Source organism: Callospermophilus lateralis, chromosome 3 (genome assembly GCF_048772815.1).
Source record: "Callospermophilus lateralis isolate mCalLat2 chromosome 3, mCalLat2.hap1, whole genome shotgun sequence".
Taxonomy (NCBI): domain Eukaryota; kingdom Metazoa; phylum Chordata; class Mammalia; order Rodentia; family Sciuridae; genus Callospermophilus; species Callospermophilus lateralis.
Window position 1 is genome coordinate 133,017,751 of NC_135307.1, and position 21,258 is coordinate 133,039,008.

General features: G+C 51.8%; 1 protein-coding gene across 2 annotated transcripts; it reads left to right on the forward strand.

The window, feature by feature from the left end:
* Positions 1 to 8,087: 8,087 nt before the first annotated feature.
* Positions 8,088 to 20,482, forward strand: Furin (furin, paired basic amino acid cleaving enzyme). 2 transcript variants are annotated; one of them, XM_076851300.1, is made up of 16 exons: positions 8,088 to 8,284; positions 12,607 to 12,944; positions 13,310 to 13,408; positions 13,521 to 13,616; positions 13,885 to 14,013; positions 14,123 to 14,199; positions 14,502 to 14,590; positions 15,101 to 15,273; positions 15,800 to 16,012; positions 16,469 to 16,569; positions 16,680 to 16,783; positions 16,877 to 16,994; positions 17,107 to 17,286; positions 17,703 to 17,827; positions 17,932 to 18,042; positions 18,297 to 20,482. In XM_076851300.1, exons 2-16 carry the CDS (start codon positions 12,768 to 12,770, stop codon positions 18,887 to 18,889), a joined length of 2,385 nt encoding a protein of 794 aa, XP_076707415.1. In that variant the 5' UTR covers positions 8,088 to 8,284; positions 12,607 to 12,767; the 3' UTR covers positions 18,890 to 20,482. The 2 variants fall into 2 exon arrangements, with proteins under 2 accessions (XP_076707415.1, XP_076707416.1); XM_076851301.1 differs by lacking the exon at positions 8,088 to 8,284 and having other exon boundaries at positions 11,953 to 12,944.
* The last annotated feature ends 776 nt before the right edge of the window (positions 20,483 to 21,258 follow it).

The following is a 21,258-nucleotide window of genomic DNA, read 5'->3' on the forward strand; positions in this document are numbered from 1 at the left end:
GCCCAACAGGGATGAGCCAATAAGTGCTCTGTGGGTTTTTGCTGCTATCTGAAAGCATCCCTTGGTTGCCAAGTCTCCTGCTAAAGATGCCCACAGGGGTGCGGTTTAGGGAGAAGCAACTGAACGGGTGAAGTGGTTAGGTTGTGGGATCCCAGGCCTGGTTACCCCCTGCCAGCTATTGTTCTGCTGAAATCCCCTCTTCCCAGGCTGGATGTACAGAACCTCTGTGACCATCCTTCCCAGGGGAGCTCAGTGCCCCCACACCTGCTTACTGGTTTGTGAAAGTCACCACCTTCACCATGTATAACATTGGGAGGGTTACCTGTGTCGGGCTGCTGTGGATTCCCACTCTTCCCCATATATCTTTTCTTCCCACTATAGATAGAAAGACCTTTAAAAAGGGTAAATTAGCTGGCCGAGGTGGTCCAGGCCTATAATTTCAGCTGCTCAGGAGGTCCAAGGCCAGCCTAGGCAAGTTAGTGAGACCTATCTCAAAATGAAAGATAAAAAAGACTGGGGATGTGGCTCAGTGGTAGAACATTTGCCTAGCACATGTGGGGCCGTGGGTTCAGTCCCAAGCATCACACATACAAAAAGGTTAATTAGTAAAATTCTCCGAAACTGCCCATTGCTGTGGGAATTAATTTGACATTAAGGCCCAGTCTGCCAAGTGCTCCATGATCTAGCTCCTTTCTACCCCCCATCTCCTCTCTTTCTACTCTTTCCCTCCTACAGTGTTCCAAGAAGTGTCTGTTCCTCAAATGCATGAGTTCAACCCCTGAGTCGTATTCTTGCTTTTTCCTCCATCTGGGAGGCCTTTCCTCCAGATCTTTACCCCACGCCTCTTTCTTGAGCCTTGACTCAAAAGATCACTTCCTCCCAGAGGTCTTCCCTAATACCCCAGGGACAATAGACCTTCCCCTCCCCCTCCCCCATGAACCCCCACATCAACCTCCACTTTTTTTCTTTCTTTCTTTCTTTTCTTTTTTCTTTTTTTTTTTTTGCAGTGCTGGGGATTGAACCCAGGGCCTTTTGATGCATGCTAGGCAAGCGCTGTGTCACTAAGTCAAAGTTCCAGCCCTTTTATTTTGAGACAGGATCTAAGTCACCCAGGTTGGCCTTGAACTTTCAATTCTCCTGCCTCAGCCTTCTGACTCACTGGAATTACAGGTGGGCATCACCATGCCCAGCCACATTACTTTTTTTTTTTTAATATTTTTAGTTGTAGATGGATGCAATACCTTTATTTATTTATGTGGTGCTGAGGATCGAACCCAGTGTCTCACATGTAGGAGGCAAATGCTCTACCATCAAGCTACAACCCTACAATTCCCCTTTTTATTACTGTATTCCATAGTACTTGGGATATCTGAAGTTCTTTAGAAACTGGGCACTGGAAAAGTTCCTGTATTCAGTAGGTGCTCAATCAATACTAGAGAAATGAATGAATACCTGGTGCACACTCAACCTTTCACAAGTTTGTTTCCACATATAATTTATCCCTATTACAACATTTCTCCTTGCTCCCCTGCCTTGCATGGGAGCTCCCAAGAACCTCAGTGGAGGTCCTCATCAACTAAGAAGCATCTGGACCCCAGTGAGGGCCCCTCATTGTTTGCTACTCATAGCTCTCCCTTTTGGGCATCTCAGGCATCCCTTCCTGCCAACTGCAGCCCTCAGGCATGAACCTACAATCTATGAGCAGGTTGGCTCATGGCACCGGGCTCCGGGAGGTGTGCCCTACTCCCCAGGTGCACCATGCCCCATTGAGAGAGAGTGCCCGCCCACCTCCATGGGGTATTAACTGATTTTTTTTTCCCCAGTGATGTTTGTTTTAGGGATTAAAGTCAGTGGAGGAGCCTGTGATTTCCAGAATCCTCTGTTCTTTCCTTGGCAACTAGCATTATATTTGTTATTTTATTTTCTCAAGCCCCTGATAATACTGTTCCAGACTTGTTGGTTTGATAGCATCATCCAACGGAAAGACTCTCCTATGCTTTCCTAAACTGAGGACCGGCTGGTTTCTCAGAGCGACTTTGGAGCCAACTGTTGTTGCCGTTCCTTTGCTTTCTTTCTTAGATCAAGCCTGTATCCACGATCATTTTTTTTTTTTTTAAGTTGTAGGTGGATACAATACCTTTACTTTATTTATTTTTATGTGGTGCTGAGGATCAAACCCAGTGCCTCACACATGCAAGGCAAGTGCTATACCACTGAGTCACAACCCCAGCCCCCATGATCATTTTCTTTTTAAGTACTCTAGTGACCCCTCACTTATAGAACACAATCAAGAAATGGGCTACTCACAGCCAGACACAGTGGCACATGCCTATAATCCCAGTGACATGGGAGGCTGAGACAGGAAGATTACAGGTTAGAGGGCAGCCTCAGCAATTCAGCAAGGCTCTAAGCAACTTAGCAAGACCCTGTCTCAAAATGAAAAAGAAAAAGGACGGGGGATGTAGCTCAATGACAAAGCGCCCTGGGTTCAATCCTCTAAAAGAAAAAGGAAAAGAAAGAAAGAAAAACAACAACAACACCAAAAAACTAACAGGCTAATTACATGAGTGAATTTTCAAAATAATGTCCTTCAAGCACTAAAACTTCAAACATTTGGGGCTGGGGATGTGGCTCAAGCGGTAGCGCGCTCGCCCGGCATGCATTTGGCCCAGGTTCGATCCTCAGCACCACATACAAACAAAGATGTTGTGTCCGCCGATAACTAAAAAAAAATAAATATTAAAAAAAATATTAAAAAAGAGTTTAAAAAAAAGTCAAACAATTAAACGCTTTTAAAAAAGTTTTATTGAGTTTTAATTGACACACTATAAACTGTACATATTTAAAGTATACAACTTGATATGTTTAGACGTAAGTACACACCCATGAAACCATCACCATAGTCAAGATAATGATCATATCCATCATCCCAAATTTCCTCTCACTTCTCCCTATTCCCCTTTCCCAAGCAGCCATGGATCTACTCTCTGAATATAGTCAATGCTAACATGTCTCACCCACTTCCTCACATTTGCAAACAGAGTACCCTTTTTTATTTTGTTCTTTTATTTATTTGCAGTACTGGGGATTGAACCCATGGTCTCTCATGTGCTAAGCAAGCGCTCTGTCACTGAGTTACATTCCCAGTCCTTTTTATTTTGAGATAGATTCTAAGTTCCTCAGCTAACCAGGAACTTTCGATCCTCCTCCCTCAGCCTCCCGAGTAGCTGTGATTACAGGCACCACCACTGCGCTTTGCATTCTGTCTTTTTTGTTTGTTTGTTGTTTCTGTTTTCCTTAAGACAGGGATCTCTGTCTGTTGGGCAAGCAGACCGTGACTCTTGAGACTCTTCTGCTTCAGTTTTCCGAGTGTTGGGACTGCAGGTGCACACATCATTGATTCTGCATTATCATCAACATTGTGAAAATGATGTCCTCAGATGTCAGGAAGATGCATACGATTTTTTTGTCCTGAACACTAAGTGGCCCCGTTTGTCATACTGCCATATTAGGCAGTTTGGGGCTTGGGAGCTGTCTTGGTGCACATTCCCAGCCCACAACTCCACTGCCTCCAATCCTGACACATTAACTGCCAACCTGTGACATTCCTATTCCCCAATATGAACGAGCAGTTTTTAATTGGGAGTGATTTTGTCATTGGAAGTGATTTGGCATATCTGGGAAGCTTTTTGTATGTAATAGGAATGGGGGTGCTACTGGCATTTAGTGTTTGGAGACCAGGGAGGTGGCTGAACATCCTACAATGCATGGACAGTCCCCACAACTCAAGACATCAAGAGTTGAGATTGATGTGGATGTGTAACCGATGTAATTCTGCAATATTTGTAATGTTTTGAATAACCAATAAAAAATAAATAATTAAAAAAAAAGAGTTGGGATTGAGAAACCCTAGTCCAGCTGACAAACCAATTGGAAAACTCAATAAGAAGCTACGATCATTGCATATGTTTCTGGATCAAATGGGCTAAGGAAGGGCAGCAGGTTTGTTAAACTCAAGGTCATGGAGATACCAGATTCAGGAAGATTCAGGTGAGTCTCATACCTCCTTTCAATTCTACCAGAGGCAGCCTCTGGATTCCTGAGGACAAGCCCTAAGGGATCAGCTCTGAGGTACCAGGATCCAACATTCAGCTGGTGTTGAATGAATTTCTATCTGACCGAAGAGACTGTGCCCAAAGCAGTTATTAGGTGATTGATTGTGGGTAGCACTGGCTGGGTATTGAAAACAAGGCAGAAGACATAGAGCTGGCCAAAGGAAGCCATTAAATCAATGAGTGTCTAGGATGTGGTAGAGCCAGATGGTGAAAGGTAAATGTAGACCCACCCCAATAAATGAGAAAATGAGAAGGGCTGGCCATGTTGGGATCCAGTCCCAGCATGACCAGATATTTCACCACCAACTCACTTCTAGTCTCCAGCTCCTCCCTCTCACTCACAGGCACCCTGTTTGCCTGTCATATAAAGGAGGTTTTCCCAAAGTGGTTTAGCCAGAACTGGAAGGGCTATGCCTTGTGACAGAAGAGGTTGACTGTGACACCAGCAGCCAACAGGGGAAGCAGCAGCAATAGGATGGATCCCAGGTGTTCTGAAGCTAGATGGTGAAGCGTGGGCATGCTTTATTCAATTCTGCCTAAATTGAAGCTTTCACCATAACATTAGAAGAGCTATTGTACACACTCCTGAAAATGCAGGTAAGCAAAAAAGAAGAAAATGAAAAGCTTTCAGGTCTCACCCTTTCAGAAGATGCACCAGTTAAATTTTGTTGTGTACCCTTCTATACAAACATGGATGATGTGTACATTTTTAAATGTACATTTTAAAATGTACATTAAAATCAGGCATGGGTGCTGCTGCTGAAGGCTTTATTTGAGGTGTATGAGGCAGGGAAGTGGTTTGAGAAATAGGGACTCCCAGAGCACTGCAAGGGGATAATGGAACTGGGGAATTTAGAACTGTGATTACCCTATAGTTACTAAGGAGTCTCATGCATTAGCTGCAAATTCAAGGATAAAGAGAGGTCTGGCTGCTGGACCCTTACTCCCAGATCCCTGCCTGGAAAGTAGGAACCCTTTTCCAGCCTCTCCTGGCCCCCAGGATTTCCCTATTAGGCAGACCCTGCTTTTCCTATCTCCAGGCTCCTACTGTCACTCCTACTAACTACTAACTGTAGTATAAAACTTATAATGCCTCACCAAAGAGGACCTTGGGCTCCTAAAGCCCCAAGTCACAAGTCCTGAGCTTTAGAGACAGCTTAGCTTCTTAGGCCCTGAGGCCTCAGATCAATCAGCTGGGAGAGATAAAGAGAACAATACCTGCCCACAGGATTTGTTTCAAAGAGATAAAGGCAGAAGTTCTCAGCTGGGGCAGCTGATTCTCCCCAGAGGTATCTCAGAGAGTGGCTTCCAAATCTTTTCTAGGCAGAATTGTTGCAAAATGCAATCTTCTGGGAAACCCCAGAATGTGAGAAGGACCAGAGTGGACAGGCTTTGGGTGAAGCAGGGCAGGTGCTTACCTGCTCAATACCTCCTCTTCCCGCCCCCCTAATGATGCATCTTTGAGCAACATAGTTTAATGAATTCTATCTTTATGCCAAAGGCATGATTGGAAGAACAAGCTGGCAGAAGAAATGGGGAAGCTGCATAGCCCCTGTCTGAGTGGCAGCCTTTTGGTCCTTCCTTCTCCAAAAACCCACAGCAGCTTGCCTGGGACCAACTCCCAGATGGATAGGGCACCTGAGGCAGCCTGTAGTGCTTTCTTTCTCAGCTGACCTTTCTTCTAGGCCACAGAACACAAAGGAAGGGCACTGGGGGACTCCCATGTGAGGTGGGGCCAGCCCTGTCCCTATTTCCCCTCAATGAGGTTCTCTTGCTCATAGCCTGAGGAAGAACTGTGACTCACTTCCTGCCTCAGTCTCACTATAGGAGTATTGTTCTCCCAACTGTGGCTGGTGATGGTAGGGGCTACCCCAAGGTTGCCCCTAGAAGTTTTGACTCCTTGTGGGCGGGAAGTCCCCAAACTGGGAGTCAAACAGATTATGGATTCACCAACTTATCTCCTAGCTCAGAGGACCCCTGCATTCTTAAATTTTCTGTCGTGTTTGTAAGGGTATCCCAAAAGCACCTAAACCCATTAATTGAATATTATCTCTTATTTTACAGAGGGATATGGGGGCTCTGAGGAGTTAAGGTGGCACAATACAAAACAGTGCCACAGGGACTTGAACTCCAGTTCGCTGGTTGATCTTTCACATGAGTGACTTTAGGAATATTATTTAACTTCTCTGGGACTGTTTCCTCCTCTGTCAAATGTAGTTCATGATTCATAAAAGGCTCCTAATGGAAACAGGACATGGGGGTGTGTGACTATAGTCCCAGCTGCTTGGGAGGCTGAGGCAGGAGAATTGCAAGAACAGGGCAAGCCTGTGCAATTACACAAGACCTTGTCTCAAAATAAGAAGAAGAGCTGGAATGTAGCTCGATAGTAGAGCATTTGCTTGGCCCTTGGTTCAATCCCCATTACCACAAAAATAATACAAAAAAACATTGTGAAGCCGATACATGCATGTAATCCCATCTACTTGGGCAGCTACTGGGGAGGCAAATCCCAGTTCCAGCTGGCCTGGGCAATTTAGCAATAACCTACCTCAAAATAAAATTAAATACAAGCTCCTGAAGGAAAACAGTACCGTACCTATCCCACGAGGTTTGTGGTGAGAAGAGTTAATACATGGAACTGGCTTAGAATGGTGCCTGGCTCCGGGTAAGCACTCCGTGGCATTTGTTTTTATCATTATCCCGGAACTTGTGAAGGAGGTGACAGGATAGCACTCTGATGCCAGGTTATCTCACAGGGAGCAGGAAGGGATGGGCAGAGGCTGTTCCGCGACCTTGGAATAACCCAACCTGGGAAGCTCTTGGCCACATTTTCCCTCTTTTCTTTCTCAGCTCAAGCAGTGTCCACCTCAGCCAAGTAGCACAGACGTTTTTTAGGGCAGGAACCCAAGGAGGGAGAGGCTTCAGCTGGTATATTTCAAGTAGCTTGGATTGAGGCTCACTAAAATCCCAGGTCTCTTCCAGGATCCAAGGCCTGCTAGTTGTGGGATTTAGGGCAAATTATTTAAACTTTGTACACCTCAGTTTCCTTATCAGTAAAATGGGATTAATAATGTCAATCTGAGAAAGGATTATGTGGATTAAATAATATACCTAAGGAAGAGATAATCTTATATCACTGGCCAAGTGCCTGGCATGTCGTTGGTGTGTGTGTGGGGGGGGAATTAAAAGATGGGTTACTTCTGCTTATGTATCCACCTGTCCAAACACAAGCAAATAAAATCGTGACTCCTCTAACAGGCCACGAGGTTTGTCTTGCCGCTGGGAGATAGGACCTTCAAGTGGCATGCCCCAGGTCTGCCATCCCAGGCCCCTTCACCCGGTCATGCCCAAACTCAGGACTCAGGAAGAGCTGGGGAAGCGGGGAAGGGCTGGGGTGGGGGTGGAGGTGGGGAGAACGCCAGATTCCCAGAGTCCTGCCGAGGCTGGGTTCGGAATGACTCCCCAGACCCTTCCCTTCCCATCCCCTCAAGAGGGTTCCGAGTTCGGGTGTCCACAACCAGCTGCCCAGGGAGCTCGCGGTACGAAGAGCCGAACCCGGGGGCAGAGACGGGGACTATGAGGCCTACGGGGGGCGCGCTGGCGACCGTGAGGGCTTTGGGATCACCGGCCCCACGTCCTACCTGCCCCACCGGGAGTCAGAGGGAGCGGGCGCCCCAGAAGGCCGCAGGGCCGGGCGTGCAGGGTCGCGCGGCGCTCGCACTCCGAACGCGGGCCCGGGCTGGGCTGCATGCGCTGCATGCGCTGCATGGGCTGGGCTGCGCGGCGGGCCCGCAGCGGCGGCGGCGGCGGCGGCGGCGGCGGCCGGGGGAGCGCGGAGGTGGCGCCGCGAGGGGGAGGGGCGCGGCGGCGGAGGAGGAGGAGCCCGGGCCGCCGCCGCCGCCGTGACAGCGGCCCGAGTAAACAAGCCGCGCCGCCGCGGCCCGGCCGCTGCCCCCGCCCGAGCCGGAGCGAGGCCGAGCCCTGCCCTGGTCGCCGGCCGGGCCGAGGCCGCGCCGCCGCGCCTCCCCGCCTCCGCACCGTGACGCTGCTGCTGGCGCGGGGACCGCGCCGAGCCCAGGCCCCCGCCGCCGGGCTCTCCGCTCGGCCGAGGGGCGCCTGAGCCGCCGCGGCGCTCGCCTGGAAAAGTTTCCCCGCCCGGGCTCCCCAGGGTAAGCAGTGAGGGCGCGGGGCCCGGGGCCCAGGGAGGCAGCGCGCCGGGGTGCCGGGCCCGCGGGGAGCCGTTCAGGCCGGGCCGCTCTGCCCCAGGAGAGCGAGCTCCGCGGCCCGGGCGCCCCGGCGGGGAAGAATCGAGGGCGCTGGTGTCGGGGTAGTCCTGACCCGGGCCCTTGCTGCCCGCCCGGCTTTGGGAACTGGCTCCGGGGCCGGTCTGGAGGTGGAGCCACGGGGACCAGGAAGGGCGCTCCATAGCCCACCTGAGCGCCCGGGCCCCGGCCCTGGTCCCTGCTCGTGCCCGTACTTTTCCGCTTGGGGCCGGGGCGAGCCCTCTGACCCCAGGAAGCGCCTGCGGGGCCTCTGCTGGGGGCGGGATGGGGAGAGAGAATTCCGGAGGCGCTGGGTGCTCCCGCCTCCCCGCCGTCCTCCGGGGCCGCCGCCGGCTCGCCCACTCCGCGGCTGGGGAGGGCCTGCGTCCCGCCAGGAGAGGGGAGGAGCGGAGCGGCAATTCGTGAGGTAGAGGAGATCATTCACGCTGGAGCCTCGCCTCAGTCCGCACACCTGTGTGGCGGGCGCACTCAGGTGCGGGATTCGGGGATGCTGGCAGGCCGGCTCAGGTAGGTTCCAGGGCTGCTTCCTCCCGAGGCCTGGTGGAGGCCCTTGCTGTCCCCGTGGGGTGGCTAGACCAAGGGGCGGCCCAATTCCCAGACAGGTCTGACGGCAATCACTTGTCTGGTCAGTACCTGCTTTCCCATCACCCACACCCCTTTTCCCCGCGGGGGCAGACCCTCATCTACTTGAGAGTGTTGGGATGTGAGGGGAATCCAGGTGATGTGCTCTTAATGAGGGCTGGGCAGCTTCTGACCAGGTGTGGACACAGCATAGGAGAGTAGTCAAGCTTGCCCCAACTTAACCAGAGCAGTCCTAGCTAGGTTTACTATTACCTATACTGGGCTTCCACATAAGATTTGATTTTTTTTTTTTTTAATAGAGGATTCTGTGGCTTTAAAAAAAGTTTGAAAACCGCTGGTCTAACAGTTTTTACCACCAAGGAAACTGAGGCCCAGACAGAGGAAGTGACTTGTATAAGATCACACAGCAAATACTAGCTGAGCAGGAACTAGTAGTCAGAATTTCTTGGGAGCCTCCCAGTGCCTGTAACAGGACCTGGCTGGGGGCTTCGATGGAAAGAGAGATCTGATTGGATTTTCCAGTGGCCCTCAGTGGCTTGCTCTGTTGTTGTGTGGGAACCAGACCTCCAGTGCCTGGAAAATAGCAGCCCAACCTGAGGTAGGTGCAGTTCAGGTGCAGTGGGGGTAACCATCTGTGTTGGGAAAATCTGAGACTGGAGAAATGGGCTTTGCCCAAGAACAACAGTCAGAACGAGCACCCACATCTCTCTCTGGTCAATCCTGGAGCTCAGGTCCATGTGAGACCCATCACTAGGGGACAGAAATACAGCAAGCCTCAGAGTTTAAGACAACTGGGACTCAGAGGGTGAGTCAGAGTCTAAGATGGGAGTGGGGAGAAGCCCATTCATTCACTGTTCTCAGCTCCTGCTCTTTGTGTGGGGGGGTGGGGGGGTCCTTCCTGTGTCCTGGATGCTAAGACAGAACTGTCTGCAGGGCTTTGTGGCTCTCAAAGCCATAAGGATACCTTACTATGGCTGAGGACACTAGGTAGAGGATTGGTAGGCTCTCTTTCTTGGGGTCTGTTTAGTTGTGCCTGAAGCCTGCTTTCTTTCTGGGTGCTGCAAGGTAATTAGATAGTTGGTTAATCATCTTTAACACCAAGCAGCTGCAGCTCCATCTACAGTGTGCTGGAATCTGGGCTAGACGCAGATGAATTCAGCCTTAGATTTGAAGGCTCATAGCACTGTGGTCAGTGTCTCTTTACATGACATCTGGATCCAAGAGGCAGCTGTGTGGCAAGAAGTAGAGAAGATCTCAGCTACTTGGAAGGCTGAGGCATGAGGATCACAAGTATAAAGCTGGCCTTGGCAACTTCGGAAGATTCTGTCTCAAAAAATAAAATAGGCTAGGGATATAGCTCAGTGGTAGAGTACATTTGGGTTCAATCCCTAGTATACCCCCCCTCCCACTTGGGGGGAGGAAGAGACCCAGTTCCCATATGGCTGTGCTCCCTGGGCCCCGTATCCTTTTATTTTTATTTAAATTTTATTTTTAGTTTTAGAGATTGAACACAGAGGCACTTTACCCCCGAGACACATCCCCAGGCCTTTTTCTTTTTAAATATTTTGAGACAGTTTCTGGCTAAATTGTTGAGGCTCACCTCACATTTGTGATTCTCTTGCCTCAGCCCCCTTGAGTTGCTGGGATTACAGGCATGTGCCACTGAGCCTGGCCCCACATTCTTTTAAATGGGGCCTCAGGGTCCCTTCACTCCCAGGGACTGGGACATGCTTCAGCTGCCCAAAGCTTAATGGAGCTGTGGCTCCCAGGCTTATCATGGAGCCCTGTGGGCTCTGCCCATCAGGGGTGTGGAGAAGCTGCATTGTAGATGTCTCCTGCCATCAGCTGTCAGGTTATTTTGGTGTAAACTGAAAATACTCCAGGAATTATGTGGAGTCCCCCACCCCCGCCTCCAGCCTGCCTGGTGGGACTACAGCAGCCAAAGAGGCTGGTTGTGGCTGTGACAGCCCCTGAAGATACAAGGGGTTCCCAGTGTCTAGCCTGCCTGCCCAGCTCCCCAGGGCCTGTGTGAGCTGTGTGAGCCCCTCCTTTGGGGCTGAGCCAAGGGTATGGTAGGGGCATGGGGCCCTGTGGGCAGGCACCAAAGTGACTCAAGGAACTTGGCACTTAGACAGGGTACCCCCAGCAGCCCAACTGAGACTACCCTAACTGCTGCCCACCCCAGGAGCTTAGCTTCTGGTTAGTCAGGGTCCCTGTATGGGGACAGTTATGTGGCCCCAGGCAGAGAGGTCCCGCTGTCTGTTTGCTGAAGGAGAAAAAACAACACATGGACTATTGATTCAGCCTCACCTTGGCGCTCCTGGCTCAGCAGCCAGTGTTTGCCCTGGCTGCCCAGCTCTGATTACACAAGGTGGTGGGCCTGGAGCAAGCAAGGGGGTGGCTGGGAGCTCCCAGGCAAGGCAGGGCTGGGAAGCCCCCGAGTTCCCCAGGAAACAGTAAAAAGAGCCTGGGCACCCTGACTTTGCAGATGGCTGCCATCTCAGCCTTAGAGGGAGGTGAAGCCTGGGGGATCTCCTGTGCTCCAAGCATGTCCTCCCAGGCTCCATCCCAACTTGGGTTGACCATTTTTCCTCCCAGGAACTGTGGGCTTTGTGAGTAACTCCCTCGGGCTGAATCTGTTTTGCTGAACCAGGAAACTATAGTGAGTTTGGTAGACCCTGTTCATTTAAAAATCTTTAAAAAGCCAACATTTTTATTCCTTTATAAAATACACCTCGCTATTGTTGATAATATACAATGATACAAAGAAGGAAATACCAGTTACTTGAAATTGTCTTCATCTTGAGAGAACCATTGTTAACATTTTGGCATGTGTCCTTCCAGATTTTGTTTTGGGTTATGTATAAATATGCATGTATAAATAGTTTTTTTAAAAAAACAAAATAAGATTGTGTGTACATACTGCTTTATAGTATATCTTTTTTACTTTGATTATGGTGAATTTTTATTTGTTGTTTCTGATTTTGAGGAAAAAAAGGAACTCAAAACTTGATATTCTTTCTTCATCCCACTTCTGTTCCCTGGTTTCGAAAGAAAGAAGGAGATGTATGTGGGGATGGAGCTGGGGCTCAGAGATAGAGCGCTCGCCTAGCATGTGCGAGGAGCTGGGTTCTACCCTCAGCACCACATAAAAATAAATAAATAAAATAAAGGTATTGTGTCCAGTTACAACTAAAAAATAAATATTAAAAAAAAAAAAAAGAAAGAGATGTGTGTGTATAGGGTGGTCCATGTGTCAGTTTATTACACTGACCTTGGAGGGGTAGATTTCTTCAGGGGTTTTTTGGTCTAACTCCTTTCTCCTCCACTAGCACCCACACCCTCTTTCTTGTACTAGGGACTGAACCCAGGTGTGCTTTACCACTGAGCTATACCTCCAGACATTTTTATTTTTTGAGAGATAGTGTCTTCTTAAGTTGTTGAGGCTTGCCTCAAACTTGGAATCCTCCTGCCTCAGCCTCTCAAGTAGCTTTAATTACAGGTGTATGTCACTACCCCTGGTTTCCCAGAGCCTCTTTTAGGCCCAGATTGAGCCATGGGGTAGAAAGGGCAGCCTAGTTGAGGAGAGACTGACTCTTTCCCCCTTTTTCCTCTGTTCCTCTCAGAGCCGGCAGCCCTCATTCTCCTCCACAGCCCTGCCCATCTCGGCTCCATGCCCCCACCAGTCAGCCCCGGGCCACAGGCAGTGAGCAAGCACGTGGAAGCTAAAGCCCTGTGACCAGGCCAAGGAGACGGGAGCTCTGGGGTTCCAGCCTCCTGCCGCCCCATGGAGCTGAGGCCCTGGTTGCTATGGGTGGTAGCAGCAGCAGGAGTCTTGGTGCTGCTGACAGCTAATGCCCGTGGCCAGAAGGTCTTCACCAACACGTGGGCTGTGCACATTCCTGGAGGCCTAGCTGTGGCTGATAGCGTGGCACGAAAACATGGGTTCCACAACCTGGGCCAGGTAGGTGTGTCCTGGCCTGCTGGCCTAGGCACAGGACATTGCCTGGGGGTGAAGACAGTGAGAACAGTGATTCTGACACCAGAGGACTGAAACAATTGGGCTTATCTTCTCAGGGTACCTAGGTAGTAGGCAAGTTCTGGGTGGCCAGTGGGATAGAAGCAGTGGCTTGTCCTACTTGAGGGCTTTTGGCATAGGTTGCTCAATCAGCATATGAGGGCAAAGTCCCCTGCTTGTTCTTGCAGGATCCTGGGCAGGAAGCAGATGCCCCACCACCCACTGCTGTTGTGAGCCTCCCCTTCCAGCCATTGTCTACCCCCAGCCCCTGGGGACTGAAAGCCCATCTCAGTTACCCTGATCTATTGCAGATCTTTGGCGACTATTACCACTTCTGGCATCGAGCAGTAACAAAGCGGTCCCTGTCACCTCACCGCTCACGGCACAGCCGACTGCAGAGGGAGCCTCAAGTGAGTATGACCGTAGCCCCTCTTGTTGCCCCCCTACCCTTCTCACTGTCAGGAGCTCCTCTTGCTTCCTCCCCTCACCCAGCTATATCATCTCTCCCTTGCTTCCTCCCAGGTGCTGTGGCTAGAACAACAGGTGGCAAAGCGAAGGTCCAAGCGGGATGTGTACCAAGAGCCCACAGATCCCAAGTTTCCCCAGCAATGGTACCTGGTATGTGGCCTCTGGGGGACTTGACCCCTCCAGATATGTCTAAGTCTTTCTCTAATTCTTTTTCTTTCCTTTGCTGGGTGATCTTTCCTCAGCACATCCCTCCAGAGCCCTTAACATTTCACAGAGGCCATAAGACCAATGGTGACTCTTCTAGAGTTGGGATGAGTGGAGAATGAGGTTTTGGGGTGGTGAAGGGATTCTTCAAATTAGTCCTAACCTTACACAATCAACCACATCTTGTAAATAATCAGATTGGGTGTCTTCACAGTCTGGTGTCACTCAGCGGGATCTGAATGTGAAGGAGGCCTGGGCCCAGGGCTACACAGGGCACGGCATCGTGGTCTCCATCCTGGATGATGGCATTGAGAAGAACCACCCAGACTTGGCAGGCAATTATGTGAGGAGGTGGGGGAGGGAGGTAGTAACCCCTGCTGAGGAGTATCAAGGGGACCTCATGTTCTGCCATTTGATTAGACTGCTCCTGACAATGACCACATCCTTTCCAGGATCCTGGAGCCAGCTTTGATGTCAATGACCAGGACCCTGACCCCCAGCCTCGGTACACACAGATGAATGACAACAGGTAAGAAACGGCAGGTCCCTGACCTCTGTCTCCCTTCTCCTTTCTTTCACCAAGGACATAGGGCTGAGCCTAGGTGCCTAAGGCATATTGTGCCTCATGAGCCTGAGTGCCACAGTCCTGGTCCAGTTGGAGATGGCCACAGGCCCAGTGGAGTGTGTGTGGCAGGGGTCTGTGCATACACATGGATGGTGATCATGCGTAGAGGGGTGTGCTGATCCTTCCTGCTGCTCAGGCTGCCCTGGCCTCTCTGCATCTGCTGTGGTGTGTCCATTCTGCTAATGCGCTGCTTTTGGTCCTGGCAGGCATGGCACACGGTGTGCAGGAGAAGTGGCTGCAGTGGCCAACAACGGTGTCTGTGGTGTGGGCGTGGCCTACAACGCCCGTATTGGAGGTAGGTGTGTGCCTTGGTCCCTCTATCCCATATTAGAAGTGGGAGGGCCCTTTTGATAGGAGTGTACTCTGCTTGTTTTCCTTTTGGCCTCACATGCCTCATTCCCACTGGGGATCCTTCTGACCATAGGGATTCTTAGTAACTCAAAGAGCTGGACTCCCAGTGCTGGTGGTACTGTGGGGTGGGGTGGGTGTCTATTAGCAGGAGTCTAAATCCTGACAACCCACTCTGAGTCCTTACATGGCAGGCCTTGATCACCTCACTCTTCTGAGAACTGAGAATCTTTCTAATCCAGAATGAGAGGCTAGGGGCAGAAAGCACTGTCCTCTTCCTCTCCTTGGATCTTATCTTGGAAAGGCAATAGTTAGGGGCTCAGGGTTTCCCAGCACTGACCTCTACCCTCCCTTGCTCCTCTCCTGCCCCTCCCCTGGGGTGTGGGACTGGGTTTATCCCCAGAGGGATAAACATGGGCCCACACAGCATCCTTCTTCTGATCCTCTCTATGGCCAGGGGTGCGCATGCTGGATGGTGAGGTAACAGATGCAGTGGAGGCACGCTCGTTGGGCCTGAACCCCAACCACATCCACATCTACAGTGCCAGCTGGGGCCCTGAGGATGACGGCAAGACAGTGGATGGGCCAGCCCGCCTTGCTGAGGAGGCCTTCTTCCGGGGGGTTAGTCAGGTAAGGTGGGGGTCCTTGCCCAGGCCTGGAAACCAGGCCTAGCCTTTTGGGGCTGGCTGGGCACGGTTCTCTCCATAGCTCTTTTCCTTTTGTTTTTATTTACTGTGTTTATTTTTAATTGTACAAAAGTGTCTTTATTAAAACATTAAGGGCTAGAGGTGTAACACAGTAGTAGAACACATATTTTGCATGTTCAAGGGCCTGGGTTTGATCCCAGCCCTATTAAAAAGAATAAAAGTAGGGAGGACAAAAAAAAGCATAAGTTAAATAAAAGTCACCCATAATACTACTCCCTGGAGATCACCACTCTGAGCATTTTGGTAGTGATTCTAGTCTATTTTGTGCACAGAGATAAATTTTGTATACATACTGATCTACCAGGGATCTCACAGGGGATGTGAGAGGTGGATCTGGATCCAGAGTTCCCGAAGAATGAGACTCTAGCCTTCCCAGTCTGTAGCAGTGTCTTCAACTGAATCTCCCCCAAGTACCTATCCTAAGTGACCCCAGCCCACTTTGTCCACAGGGCCGCGGCGGGCTGGGCTCCATCTTTGTCTGGGCCTCAGGGAATGGGGGCCGGGAACATGACAGCTGCAACTGCGACGGCTACACCAACAGTATCTACACGCTGTCCATCAGCAGTGCCACACAGTTCGGCAATGTGCCCTGGTACAGCGAGGCCTGCTCATCCACATTGGCCACCACCTACAGCAGTGGCAATCAGAATGAGAAGCAGATTGTGAGTCTTGCATGGGGCAGGGAGCTGGGGAAGTGAGGCTGTTATTGGCTCTGCTCAGGGTCCCCTTTTAGACCTCTCTGCCTCTCATCTCCGTGTGGCTGGGTGATAGCCATTCAGGCATCATGGAATGTGAGTTGGAACCTCTCTAAGATTCTTGAGAGCTGTGAGGCTATCTGTGAAGCCCTTTAGGCATGTAGAGTCTCCATAAAAACAGGCATTGCTCTCCAAGCTCTTGGTGAACCTCCTTATTCCTTGGGAATCTAAAGTCCAGAAGGGGCCATGCATTGGTCTGTCCATAGCAAGTTAGTAAGACATCAGTTGCAATTGAGGTTTCTTAACCCTGGCCCACCATGCCATTGGTAGTATCCAGGGCCTGTGGACAGCAGGAAGGCAGGCAGGTTGCCCTTCTAGCCCCCTGTACCCATCAAAAAACCGAACGCTTTTGTCTCCTGACAGGTGACCACTGACTTGCGGCAGAAGTGCACAGAGTCTCACACAGGCACCTCAGCCTCTGCCCCCTTGGCAGCTGGCATCATTGCTCTCACCCTAGAGGCCAAGTAAGTAGATGAGGAACATCCTTGTTTCAGTGTATTATGCAGGGCAATATTTACTATCTAGCTTTTCTCCAAAAAGATTGAATCCTGGCCTCTCCCTTCCTCCTTTGCAGTAAGAACCTCACCTGGCGGGACATGCAACATCTGGTGGTTCAGACCTCAAAGCCAGCCCATCTTAATGCTAATGACTGGGCCACCAATGGTGTGGGCCGGAAAGGTGAGGACAGGGCAGCCCAGGGGAAGCTGGACTCAAGGTAAATGGAGGATATTCTCTGCCTCCCTGCTGATCCTGCCTTACTTGTCCTCACAGTGAGTCACTCATATGGCTATGGGTTATTGGACGCAGGTGCCATGGTGGCCCTGGCCCAGAACTGGACAACAGTGGCCCCCCAGCGGAAGTGTATTATTGACATCCTCACTGAACCCAAGTGAGAACTGGACCTGGGCTGGGAGGAGGCAAGTGGGGCCTGAAAGCTATAGGGGGTGCCCCCTGGTCTTTTTGGGCAAAGTTGACACCCCACTGTGATACTCTCTGCACAGGGACATTGGCAAACGTCTAGAGGTGCGCAAGACTGTGACTGCATGTCTGGGCGAGCCCAACCATATCACCCGGCTGGAGCATGCTCAGGCGCGGCTAACCCTGTCCTATAATCGCCGTGGCGACCTGGCCATCCACCTGGTCAGCCCCATGGGCACCCGCTCCACCCTCCTGGCTGCCAGGTTCTTGCCCTGTACCCTGCTCGCCCTGCCCATCCCCTCTTCTCCCTCACAGCCCACGTTCAGTCATTCACCCACACCCCTAATAATCACTATTGAATACTACTGAGGGCATTGTTGGCATTTGGGGAGGGACAGCTTTATCTTATGGGATTGCCTCATATCATGGGAATCCCTCGCTTCTACCTATTTAACATCAGTGTTGTGTTCCCTTGTGAAATGCCTTTGTCCCTCTAGAGTCCCCTCGCTGAGAACATTTGGCCCCCTGGAAAACAGCCAAGCCAATAGGCATTTTCAGCCCGGCGGGATTGGTGCTGCATGGGGGGAAGAGTGTTTGGCCCATGTCTTGTCTGTTAGGTGTCACTTGGCCTGGGATCCCCCAAGGCCCTCAAATGGCTATATTCAACTCCCTCCTCCAGGCCACATGACTACTCTGCAGATGGGTTTAATGACTGGGCCTTCATGACAACCCATTCTTGGGATGAGGACCCTTCTGGCGAGTGGGTTCTGGAGATTGAAAACACCAGCGAAGCCAACAACTATGGTATAGGGGATACTTGAGTGGTGGGGAACAAGAAAAAGAGCTGGAGGGACCTGGTGTGATGCCAGTGCCCTATAACCCTTGCTTCTTCCCCCCCTCTCTAACAGGGACACTGACCAAGTTCACTCTTGTACTATATGGCACAGCCCCTGAGGGGCTCCCCACACCTCCTGAGAGCAGCGGCTGCAAGACCCTCACATCTAGCCAGGCCTGTGTTGGTTAGTAGTGGGTTCTATTGGGACCAGCAGGTGCATTGGGTTAGGTGAGGGACAGTGGGTGCCTGTCCTGAAGCCCTGCTCTAGGAGAATAAGGGGTCTTAAAAGACCTGGAGGATCCTAGGGACTGTGGTAATTGTGCTTGGGGCTGCAGGTCTAGGTTCACCAGGCTGCCATGGACCTGGGACTGAGGGCTTACGTGGCTCGTGGCTGTGGTCCATTTGGCTGACACTACCTTTCTCTCTCTATGCTGGCAGTGTGTGAGGAAGGCTTTTCCCTGCACCAGAAAAGCTGTGTCCAGCACTGTCCACCAGGCTTCACACCCCAAGTCCTTGATACACACTATAGCGCTGAGAATGACATGGAAATCATCCGGGCCAGTGTGTGTGCCCCCTGCCATGCCTCCTGTGCCACATGCCAGGGTCCAGCCCCCACGGACTGCCTCAGCTGCCCCAGCCATGCCTCCCTGGACCCTGTGGAGCAGACGTGCTCCAGGCAAAGCCAGAGCAGCCGCGAGTCCCCTGAACAGCAGCAACCACCAGGGCTGTCCCCAGAGGTGGAGGCAGAGCCACGGCTACAGGCTGGGCTGTTGCCCTCTCACCTGCCTGAGGTGGTGGCTGGCCTCAGCTGCGCCTTCATTGTGCTGGTCTTCGTCACTGTCTTCCTGGTCCTGCAACTACGTTCAGGCTTCAGCTTTCGGGGGGTGAAGGTGTACACCATGGACCGTGGCCTCATCTCCTACAAGGGGCTCCCCCCTGAAGCCTGGCAGGAGGAGTGCCCATCAGACTCAGAAGAAGATGAGGGCCGGGGCGAGAGGACCGCCTTTATCAAAGACCAGAGCGCCCTTTGACGAGCCCACTGCCCGCCCCTTCAAGCCAATTCCTTCCTTGGGCACTTTTTAATTCACCAAAGTATTTTTTTATCTTGGGACTGGGTTTGGACCCCAGCTGGGAGGCAAGAGGGGCAGAAACTGCTTCCTATCCAATCCTTGGGCCCACCTAGCTGCCCAAGGTAGGGCCCCAGGACCAGCTGGGGACAGGGGAGGGCCTCACCTCACCCCCAGCACCCCTCCATGTGGAGAAAGGAGTGAAACCTTTAGGGCAGCTTTTCAAGGCCTAGGCCCCAGCCGGAGTTCTTGCGGAGTGAAGAGAGGCAATCCTTTTGGGGATTCACAACCCAGGTTGCAGCTCTTGCCCCTTCCCTGTCCCTCTAAAGCAATAATGGTCCCCATCCAGGCAGCAGGGAGGCTGGCCTAAGAGGTATTTGAAGGAGAGGTCACCTCACCAAGGGCTTTTGCATCCCCAATCCTGTCCCGCTCCTCTGGTGAGCCTCAGCAGAAGTGGCAATCATAGGAAGGGACCAAGGCGAGGCAGGCGCTTCCAGGTGTGCACATGTGTGTGTCCCCTGCCTCTGTGCTATAGGCCTCTACAACAGCTGGCTGTCAGGCTGAGCCAGGCTGGTATGGGCCACGGCTGCAGCTTGGGGCGGGGGGAGCCCATGCTGGTGTCCTGACCACCCTCTTATCTCCAACACCCTCCCCTCCCACCAGGGCCCAAGTCCCTGTTTTCTGAGCCCGGAGCTGCCTGGGCTGTTGGCACTCACAGTCCCGGAGCCCCTGGGTGGGTGGTGGGGAGGAACGGTGGCCCAGCCGGCCTCTTCCGCCTCCCACCCAATGCTGCTTTCCCCTGTGGGGATCTCAGGAGCTGTTTGAGGATATATTTTCACTTTGTGATTATTTCACTTTAGATGCTGATTTTTTTTTTTTTTTTTGTATTTTTAATGGGGGTAGCAGCTGGACCACACCCACCTTCTCACACTCACCTTCTCACACCCACGTCCACCCTGCTCTTCCCCTAGCTGCCCAGCTCCTGAGGTGTAGGGGCTGCAGCATGTTGCTGAGGAGTGAGAAGTAGCTGAGCCCCAAGTCTTAAAGAGACAGGCCAGCCAGTTGGGCTCTAGGAAAAGGGGTCAGGGTGGAAGGGGCAGGCTGACATCCGTGTTTCAAATGGGGCTTGTGCCAAGGGCTGATGGGTCATTGGCTCTCCAAGTGCCAGGGGTGGGCAAGTGGTGGCACCTAAGCCCCCTCCAACACTGTGCCCTAGCGGAGAAAGCACTGACCTGTTATGCCCTCCCAAGCCACCTCTTCTGACGTGCCTTTTGCACCCCTTCCATTAGGACAATCAGTCCCCTCCCATTTGGGAACCCCATTTTCTTTCCCCTAGCCCTTCCAGGTACCCAGTCACCTGCCCAGGGGTGCCCCCTCCTCTCCTATCCCCCTACCCTCGTGGCCAGCCCGGCTGGTTTTGTAAGATACTGGGTTGGTGCACAGTGATTTTTTTTTTCCTTGTAATTTAAACAGGCCCAGCATTGTTGGTTCTATTTAATGGACACGAGATAATGTTAGAAGTTTTAAAGTGATTAAACGTGCAGACTATGCAAATCAGGCCTGTCCTCCGGTGTGGTGATATATTTCTTCCCAGGATCACTGGCTGTGTCCTGGCTGGGGAAATGGGATCTGGATTGGAGGCCATTTAGGCCTACTGATGGCCTGCCTGCCTGCCTGTAGGTAGGCCTGTGTCAGAAGGCCAGGGATTTTAGGGCCTCCTGCAGGGAACAGATAAATGCACCAGGGCAGCCCTGTCCTCCTCCACCCCCAAGAGGAAGCTGGAGACAAGCCCCAGGGTGTAGGGCAAGTGACTGATAGGGGCTGAACTGGGTAGAGAATAGGTGGGCCTGTGTTCACCCTGAAGTGACCTAGCTACAAGCCACAGGGCTGAGGCCTAAAGTGGGGTCTGACTGAACCCAAAGATGACATTGGTATGTGGAGTGCTGAGTCCCACATGGAAAACTATATACCTAGCCGTTCCGCAGCTGGAACGTTGGAACGTTGGGGAATGTCTAGGTATGCCAGTCCCAGGTTTCCCTTAGAATAGAAATGCTTGCCAGTGATAGGGATTGGAGACCTTGCTCCCAGGACTTGTGCCTGACAGGCCTCTCCGGAGAATTTATTCAAATGGAGGCTGGCATGAGTTCTCCTTAGGGAATCCAGTGGGATGGGGAGGGCCTGGACTAGTTTTCCCCGTTCCTTTTCTGGGTCACCCTGGCGGCCTGCTAGGACCTACGTCTAATGATTCCCCCAGCCCAGCACCTGTCTAGGGCCTCACCCTTCACCCATCCCCACTTCCACCGAAGGCCCCTTCTTCACGTTCCTGGGACGGT

Excerpts from the sequence above, each read along its gene's own strand:
- Furin (XM_076851300.1), top strand. The coding sequence starts at position 12,768 with ATGGAGCTGAGGCCCTGGTTGCTATGGGTGGTAGCAGCAGCAGGAGTC. Across the intron at positions 17,287-17,702 it reads TCCACCCTCCTGGCTGCCAG|GCCACATGACTACTCTGCAG; the intron begins GTTCTTGCCCTG and ends TCCCTCCTCCAG. Across the intron at positions 17,828-17,931 it reads CAGCGAAGCCAACAACTATG|GGACACTGACCAAGTTCACT; the intron begins GTATAGGGGATA and ends CCTCTCTAACAG.